Here is a 9,568-nt window from a genome sequence, read left to right as displayed (position 1 = left end):
GATGTTAATCAAACCTACTGATATTATATATATTAAAGTTTGGACGGATGTACGGATGTCTGTCACACTTCAACACGATAACGACGAGCGGATTTTTAACAAAACATTGCTTGGACATTATTATAATGTGTCAACTATAATTAAAAAAGTGTCCTAATAAGTGTCTATTTAGAGCATTTCTTTAGATCCTAGCAGTTGTGTATTGTAATCAATCAGGTGACAAACGCTAGTATAGTCGTTCGGTTTAAATCTATGTCGTTTCTGTATCGAGGCGCAGTCACGGGCTAACGCTTATATTATATATTTTCGGTATCATGACTCGTGTATATACAACTGGTTTGTACGAAACGTAAGCAAAGTGCTAACTCATCTTCACATTGAGATATTAGTTAAAACATTATCTCATTTACCAAATATTAAGTAACTCTGCTGCCTCATCGTCGTTTATCAAAGACTGATAAAAACATATAAGCTTTGACACTATACACTTCTGTTGTTTTATATAATATCACGCAACGTAATGAATAAGTTACCTGTAATAAGCGAGGCTGGTCACCGTCGCAGGCCCCTGCTGCTTCAGAACACCGCTAGACCACACACGACACCCTGACAACAGATAGTCATCAAAGTGGAAGAGTTCCAATTGTATTGTCTAAGCTACCCACCGCATTCCCCCGGACCTTGCTCCAACAGAATACCATTGTTTTGGAAATTTGGATAACTTTTTGCAAAGGAAAAGTTAATCTCGTAAAGCGATCAATGAAATATCTTTGAGATGGCAAAAGTCCTTAAATAGCAATGGTACTGATTCTGACTAAACAAATATATTACATAGAAACGCCTTCAGATAAAACGCTCCCTCGCTTATAAAACGCCTATTTCGCGTGTGAGGACTTACCTTAATAAATTGAAATTAATATCTTTGTTTTCAAAAGAGTGAATATTCTTCTTCGAAACTTTGGCTTTGTATTAAATAAATGATTTAACTGTGAATGAAAGTAATATTATGAAGTCCTCGGTCAATGTAATCAAGATAGTCTTAGAAGTATTGCGTCTGCTTGTAATCGCTTCACGCTACAATTAATATAGATGTGACAATCGGATCTTTACAGATTTAACTATTTTTCAACCAGTTAGTTATTTTTAACTGCACTTTTTGAATAGATTACTTGACTCAAATTATTTTTATTCTCGTATAAGCATTGCTTCTTGGTCTCTCTGATAAGGAAGTCACAGTGATATCGTAAAACTATTCTAAAAATGACATTTAAATAACAAATGTTTCATGTTAAACGAAGGAGTGTAATAATCTGAACCGGCTTATAGTTAACATAGTCTCCGAGCTGACTGACACTGAATGGCTCCTTGAATGAATACAGCGATGGCGAAAAGACAAGAGAACGTTTGATTCGTTGCTCCTTTCCGTAATACAGAGAAACGGGACGAGAATATTCCATCGAGTAGAGCCTTCAAGATGTTTACTGGCTGACACCAGAGCCGGGACACGAGCGTATGTTACACGAGTGTTCCTCTCTACACGGTTATATAATGACTTGGAGAACTCTGAACATTGTACATTAAGGCCCCCAATGCACTGGCGTCGGCTTAAACAATCAGTTTATTTTCTTAAAATAGTTCAGATAATTCAGTTAATGAGCGACTTAAAATAAAGACAAAAGTGAGTTCAACCTGAACATAATATTCAATTATCTTACGACAAGTCTGCTACGTCACACTACACAAGGAGTTTACAGTGAGGCGATCGTGAACGTACACTGACACTACCGTGAGTGATTGGACACGAGGGAACTGTCCGTGTCCAGTTCGGCGATGCAACCTGTGGTAAGAAAAGTCGCAGTATTCAAGAGCAACGCTTTAACTGTGAGGTCAACTCGTTGAATATAATCTAGAACGTGTGTCGCTGGTATGTACTCGTATCACAACTTAACTTGCCAGATATATGTTTGGTATGAACAGACTCACAGATGTGCTTTATACAGTCGGGGTGCTACTCTTATATGTCAATTATCATTGATCTATCTATCTACCTATCTATCTATCTATCTACCTATCTATCTATCTACCTATCTATCTACCTATCTACCTATCTATCTATCTATCTATCTATCTACCTATCTATCTATCTATCTATATTATATCATATGTTGATATGGAACATGGGTGATAACACTATTACTGAGGAACTTTATTCTCGTAGCAGAACTAGAAGTCGTTGGCAGGTGGTCCGCTTGTTTGTTGTTAGTACCAGAGACTACCAAACCCATTTGAGAGGGTTTTCACCAAATATTGATCTTATCTCGATTTAAGATTAAGGGTTCATTCATATTGTCTTCAGCTATCACCAAGACGTCCATCATCATTATCCAACGGACCGCAAAACGTTCATATACAACAGTTGTCTTATCTAAACATCATTTTGTTTATCAGATTTAAAACAAACTCGCTGTGTTTACAAAGAGACGGACACGCCAGCATTGCAGACGTCACTAAAGTCACCTCTTTCAGTTCGTTCCTTTATACTTCAAAATGAAACTTCAATTCTTCTAAATATCCTTGTATTTCTTGAAGGCTTTTCATTTTCATATTCCTCAATGGTCCTCACTGAACTGTCCTGTCGTTCGTTAAAAAATCGTATTTATACCAAAATTCAAACATAGTTCTATTCTTCTTCTAAACAGTCTTTGTTTTCGATTTACTTTAAACAATCAACTTGTTTAATACATGACATTTATTTTACGATAAAACTGATTTTTTTTGTAATCTTATCTCATGTAATGGAGTAAGTGAAATACATATTGATCTTGGCCAACTCGTCAATGTCATTTCTTATTCATATCTTTCTGTTCCCATGAGTTGCATCGTCTTTCAACCAAACAAGTCCTCTGAAGTCACATTGATTTACTTCCTTAGAGTCAGGTTCTGAACTCCAGCAGACCTCCACCTCAAGCTGTATCCGATTGCATTTCGACAAACTTTACAATCACGAAGGAAGTGCTGGATTTAGTTCCTTTACATAGAACAACCAAAGGTAGTGATATTTTTGGAGCATTTAATAAAACTACAATGGAGTATGCAGGATGTAGCAAACGTTCTTGTATTGTGACTGACGGAGCAAAAGCTACGACAGCGACAGTGATGGGGTTGGCTGGACTTTTAACACAAAATGAGTTCGAGTGCCCGTCATCCCACTGCATTATTCACTAAGAAGCGTCTGTGGAAAATCTTTGTAAAAATGAGTGCTATGAAAGTTGTCGTTAGGAAAACCAAATTGATAAGACTAGGAAGCGGGACACAGATACAAAGAAAACTTAAAATTTTTTAAAGTGTAACCGATGCAATCTATGGAGATTTATTTTTACACTTAGAAACGAGACGGCTAAGTACTGGACAGCTTGCAGCTCTTTATCACGTTAGGAAAAGAAATAAATTAATTTCTGAAAATCGAAATAGCATTCCACACCTCCGAACTACAAAACAAAATGATTGATCTTCAGTCTCTGGCTGATCTTGCATTCAACTGATGAGACGCAACACTGGAACGAACTGATCTTAAAGTTACAAGGCAAAAAAATGAACGCAGCCAACTTGTACGGACAGGCTGGGTGGGCGGATTTAGTAGAGAACTGAAATTGTCGAAAGCCTTTCTAAAACAAAACGAATTTTCTTTTTTCCTAGGAACAAAGAACAGTACTTCAACTTTGCAATGATGTAATTTTTTGGACCAACCGAAATACATGGAGGGAATAATTGAGTGTTTTAGCGACGATTCACAGATTACAAAAAAATTAAGAAATCGATGGCGGTAGATAATAAATAACAAGGACCAACTGACAGACATTCACACCTCGTCTGCCCGTGATCACGGTTGCTGCAAAGGAACCGAAACGTCGGGATTATGTAGTTTTTATATAATAAAATCCGCGTAGTAAATCCGAATAATACTAGTTTCATTTAAAATTATGAGTGATATACCACTCTTCACACAGCTATTGAATTAAAACAATCTGTGCGCTAGACGGTTCTATTTGAACACGACATATCTGTTAAAGAAATTTAACAAAATCCCTACATGTCTGTCTGTGTGTTCGCGATAAACGGAAAAACTATTGCACCGACTATCAAACAGTTATCACAACTCAATAGCGTGATTCTCGAGGAAGGTTTTAGTATATAATTTGTTAAGTTTTTGTATCTATTTGTGTGTACATTAACGATATTTGTTGAAGATGTCGGGAAAACATGAGCCGTCTGAGAGCTTTTCACGAAAACGCTGCTTAAAGTCTTTGAGATATAACAAAATAATATACGATGAAATTGTGTCTCTTATATAAATCTACAGAAAAGTCTGCGGTGGCATATATCTATACCTTAAGGACAACATACTATATCCATTTTACAACTTTTAAAAATTTGCATACCTAAAGCGTTTACTGGAAAGCTATTTAAATAAATACGGCGTTAAGTCTTATCAAAATACACTACTTCGATTTCAAGCCTACATCAGTATCTGTAAATTACTTTTTAAATCATTTAAATCGGGCGCACCATTTGAAAGTTATCATAATATAAGTTTAATATATCTCAAAATTAAACAGGCTATTTTATATTTTTTTTAAATATCTCGTGCAAAGCCGGGGCCGGTACCTAGTGTAACTATAATACAAGGAAAACTCAATGGAAATGGCATCCATGTATTATGAACGATATATTTGGTAAAACAAATTCTGTTCGAGTCCTTGATAGATTAGTTTGTTGCATAAATTACTTATCTCATTCGGTCAAAAACTTCCTGCTTTAGACCTTGTTACGTACGCGCTTCATGTCTATATATATAAAAATGAATTTAAAAATGTTGGTAAGCGCATAACTCGACAGCGCCTGAACCAATTTGACCAATTCTTTTTATTTTTATGGTTTTTACGGCGAGGAAAATTCGAATAATTGCTGGGAAAACCCTAAAAAACACCCCTTTTTTTTCAATACAAACGTTTTCTAACTAAAACGAAGAGACAATTTGAGCTTTATTGCTATTTGATAAAGTTCATATTAAATTACAAGCATTCACTGTAGTTTAAACAACGTAGGTATGTTCCTAACGTCAAAGAGTCAATATGCACTTTATTACCGCTACACAAAGTTCAAAGTCAATTATATCAAAACAGTGCGCGTGTGTGAGTTGGAGCGCAGAATACATCGTCGGAAGATTTAATGTCGCGTTCCGAAACTCAAAACATTTGATTTGACTGGAAGTCATAAAAATAAAGAAAAACTTGAAACAACAACAAAATGCCAATGACTATTCGCCCGGGGAGTTGTTCCAAACCGAGACAAATAACTAACAAACTCACGGTGAAATAAAATGTTTGTTAAATACCAAGTTTTGATAATGTTCAAAACATCTGCCAGACAACTGGACAAGATCTGATTTTATTTATACTTCGATTTTATTATTTTTGCTATAGGTCGCTTTTTATCAACGCAACACGCGAGCGGAGCCGCGGGCGGAAGCTTGTTATAACATGAATGAACATCGCCGGGCAACGTCGTTATAAGATATCATATACCGAGTGACGCCGCTGACTCCGCGGAACGAGCACCAAGCCGTGTGAACCAGAAGATTCCTGATACCACACACGCTATGGAATGGGATTGCTATCCTAACATCGGGGCGATCATGTAGGCTTAGGTATAGGTTATAAGTTTTAATATGTAATTCTTATTATAATACACATATAAGTAAGTTTCGTAGTTTTGCTGGAACCTCCGGTCGCCACCTCATATAATAACCTTGATAGATTTCTTTGTTATGTAAATTACTTATTTATATAGATACATACGAATAAAACCAGTCCGTCTGTAATAACTGTTTACTACAAGTATATCAATACATACACGAGACATTCACAAAAATAACATGTTTTAAATGTTTGTCTGTCTGTTAGTTTGTTCCGGCTTATCGCTGAAGCGGTTGGTCCGATTTTGACTAGATTTTTATTGGCAGGAGGCTGTAATAGGGAATAACTTGGGCTATTTTTATTCCAAATCCCCTTTCCGTATGAAGCGTTATCATTCGCTAGTGAGAGCGTCTTCTTTATCCGTCTGTGCATTAGATACTGTTGTCTGGAAGACGAGACTATCTGTTCAGGCGAGACTATAAGTACTGATAATTATTTAAAAAAAATATGAAGAAAAAATATATTAGACAAAGTCGCGAGTGACAACTTGTTTTAAACAACAATAAATTGATAAGAAATGTAGTTGTAATTCACCAAAAGTAATAACGATTGTACTGTTACTTAACAATAAAATAAATCTCATACTTTAAAGTACAGGTTCCCACGAATGAGCTGAGATACACTTTCAAACTTTTATAAATATTACAAAAGATAATGAAAAGCAAAAGGGAAATTATGCCGTACTTGGAGATTACGCTTTGGTGATCTCTGATGGCACCGGGGTGTACTTCAGGCCTGTGTCACAGAGCACGGTCACCACCCAGGCGTCCTCCTTCAACTTTCCAGCCTTCAGCAGCTTCACCGCAGCCAGGACATTTGCTGCACTCGTGTAGCCCACGAACAGACCTTCTTTTTCTCCGATCAGCCTCTTGTATTCCAGGACTTCCTCGTCACTGACGCTTATGGTGTCGTCCAGGTGTTCATAGTTGAACAAATTTGGAACACATCCGTATCCCGAGCCCTGCATTAAATGCATTGGCTTCGTTACTTCGCAGCCTTTGATGGCCTCAGAGCCTTCTGGTTCCACGACCACACAAACAATACTCGGATCCTTTTCCTTGAGATATCTGGAGGTCCCAGCGAAGGTTCCTGCTGTGCCGACTGCGGCAACGAACGCGTCGACTCGCTGGCCAGTCTGTCTCCAGATCTCTGGGCCCGTTGTTTCGTAATGAGCTCGAGAATTCATATCATTGTTGAACTGGTTGACGTAATACGCGCCAGTCTCTTCCACCAATTGCAAACCTTTCTCCTCAGCTGCGGTCACATCCGCCAATGTGACTTTGCCGTATGTGCCATCCACCTGCGGAACCCTCACACACCTGGCTCCCAGAGCCTCCATGTGTATCGCTCTCTGCACGCTGTTCCCAGCAGACATGGTCACGGTCAAAGGATGTCCCAGCACCGCGCACACCACCGCCAGACCACATCCCTGATTCCCGGAGGTGATTTCCAAGACCGGTTCCCCCGGCTTCAAAGCTCCAGACTCCAAGGCCTTAGTGATCATGTAAAGCGACGACCGGCATTTGATGGACGCTCCAGGATTCATAAACTCACATTTGGCCAGGATCCTTCCAGGTCCAGGCCAAAGCCTGTCCAGCGCTACGAGTGGAGTGTTGCCGATCAGCTCTAAGGCCGATGCTTTGATGTCCGTGCTGCCACTTGTCTGAGACATTTTAACGTCAAGTGTCTTGTGTGAAGCCGCGAGTCCTACTGAATCAATTGAACGCGCGAACGACTCTTTAAGACTTAGCTGCTGATTAATCATTGTCAAATCGCTCAGCCAATTTTAACTGACTAATATTATATATATTAAAGTTTGTACGGATGTTTGTCACACTTCAACACAGAAACGACTGTGCGGATTATTATGAATATTTAAAATAATTTTGCTTTAACAAAAACTGCAATAAGTTTTAAAAATTCCACCACAATTTGTTAAGTATTTCTATTTTTCAGCCTAATTTTCATTACTTCACTCTGCCGACGTCCAATTTCCATTTTGTATTCCAGGCGAAGTCGCGGGCTAAGGCTTATATTATATAATATCAATGTCATGACTTGTGCGCATACGCCTTGCATATACTAAACACAACTAACTAACGCGATGGACCCGGCACGCGCGCGGTTCATCTTGCTCTGCACTTCAAGACAGGTTAAAACACTATGCCATGCAGTCTCATTACCATTTGTTGAATGATGGTTTCAATAAAATATGGTTCCAGCCATCATTGAAAATTAAGTTTTAATTTAATTTCAATCACGCATAAATTAAAATGAATCAATTAGGAGTAACACGAAATTATCTTTTCCGGACACCGAGAGCAAACCGTGGCGGCAGCAGGTTGTATTGCATACCAATAAGGTCCTAAGATGGACACAATAGCAGCTTGTCGCTGACAAAAGAGTGGCTATTGATGTAATTCCCAACCTTGACACCGTATATATTAATTCATACTAGTTATCCTCCGCGGCTCGTCTTGCACATTGCGATGGCTTTTTTTTTTCTTAAACAAAATTGACTTAATTTGCTTTACTCTCCATCCATCCGTCACTCTCTACACTGAATAATATTTGCGATGAACTTTCTTTATTTGATGAAATTAGCTTGTTTGTTAGAGTTTATTTTTACAGGCAAATACACAGAATAGAGTAAGTATCATTATATATTTATATACATATACACTATATAATTCTACATTAGTGAACGGTTTACGACAAATTGTTAAAATTAAACTTATCAGCACTTTTCTTTGATGCTTGGTCCTTATCTTAAACAATGCGATAACCGCGTTTAGTCTGAAGTTTATGTAAAATGAACTACGTTTTGCGAGTTTCCTCTGTACACGATAACTTTGTTAGTACAACCGACCCTTTAATTGTCTGTTGTTCCCTAATTAGGATATAATTAACAGCCACCCTCAAAACCTTTGTTACTCTGTTGTAACAGTGACTTCGATACTGAACGTTTTTTGTATTTCGTTCTATTACTATGCTTATTATGAATTCGTTACTTAAGAAAAGAACATGGACTCGTATTTTTAATTTTTTTCTATTCCTTGCAATGAGGCAACTTTAGTACGGATAAATCTATTGCGACTGAACCTCCGTGGTGGTAGGGCCTAGATGTGGTCAAATAACTACTGGCTCGACCGGGGAAGCACTACCCTCTGACAGAAGATCGCAGTGAAGTAGTCTTTAATGGCTGCGTTTCGTTTGATGAGTGAGAGAGACGGTTGCCCTTTCCCTTTTCCCACCCTTTTCCCATCCTTTCTCTCTTCCCCTATCAAGCCTCGGAACTCGTCCACAAAACTATATTGCGGATGTCATAGGCGACGGTACCACCTCCATCAGTTAGGTCGTTTGCTGGTTTGCCCCCTTAGCATACAAAAATCCTCTGTGAACAATACGGATATCTGAGAGAATGATTTTTCCAAAATCGCTGAAATGACTATATATTTGTTGTAGCACAGCAACATAAATTATCACTGAATGGCTTATCATCAGCGACGAGCCCATTATATTGGGTGATAAGCGAGAGGCGTGAGAATAGTATTATTATCAGAAATAAACGTATATTTACTATCACAAACTGTGTAACACTTGAAGATTATGTATTGATGCACTACTAATTGTTCCACCCTCCTACCACCTATTTTTGTGTTTATAAAAGTTATTTTGTAAATAAATCTTCCATGTCGAGGAAATTCTTTGTTCCACTTACATTTCTTATTAATTTATTATCAAAAAAATATGAAATTTAAACCTGCTTCGTATAAAAAATAAAATCCCGGTCAATCTAACGATTTAACTAT

At 37.9% G+C, this 9,568-nt stretch overlaps 1 protein-coding gene across 1 annotated transcript; it reads right to left on the bottom strand.

Moving 5' to 3' along the window:
* Positions 1 to 5,874: 5,874 nt before the first annotated feature.
* LOC116778469 (uncharacterized) lies at positions 5,875 to 7,536 on the bottom strand. The gene is made up of 2 exons (XM_061525922.1): positions 6,441 to 7,536; positions 5,875 to 6,141 (listed from the first exon to the last, which is right to left on the bottom strand). The coding sequence occupies exon 1, from the start codon at positions 7,519 to 7,521 to the stop codon at positions 6,448 to 6,450; it is 1,074 nt and encodes a 357-aa protein (XP_061381906.1). The 5' UTR covers positions 7,522 to 7,536; the 3' UTR covers positions 5,875 to 6,141; positions 6,441 to 6,447.
* Between the last annotated feature and the right edge of the window lie 2,032 nt (positions 7,537 to 9,568).

Source organism: Danaus plexippus, chromosome 31, assembly GCF_018135715.1.
Source record: "Danaus plexippus chromosome 31, MEX_DaPlex, whole genome shotgun sequence".
Taxonomy (NCBI): Eukaryota; Metazoa; Arthropoda; class Insecta; order Lepidoptera; family Nymphalidae; genus Danaus; species Danaus plexippus.
The sequence above is the reverse complement of the archived record's forward strand: the minus strand, read 5'-3'. Positions and strand labels throughout refer to the sequence as shown.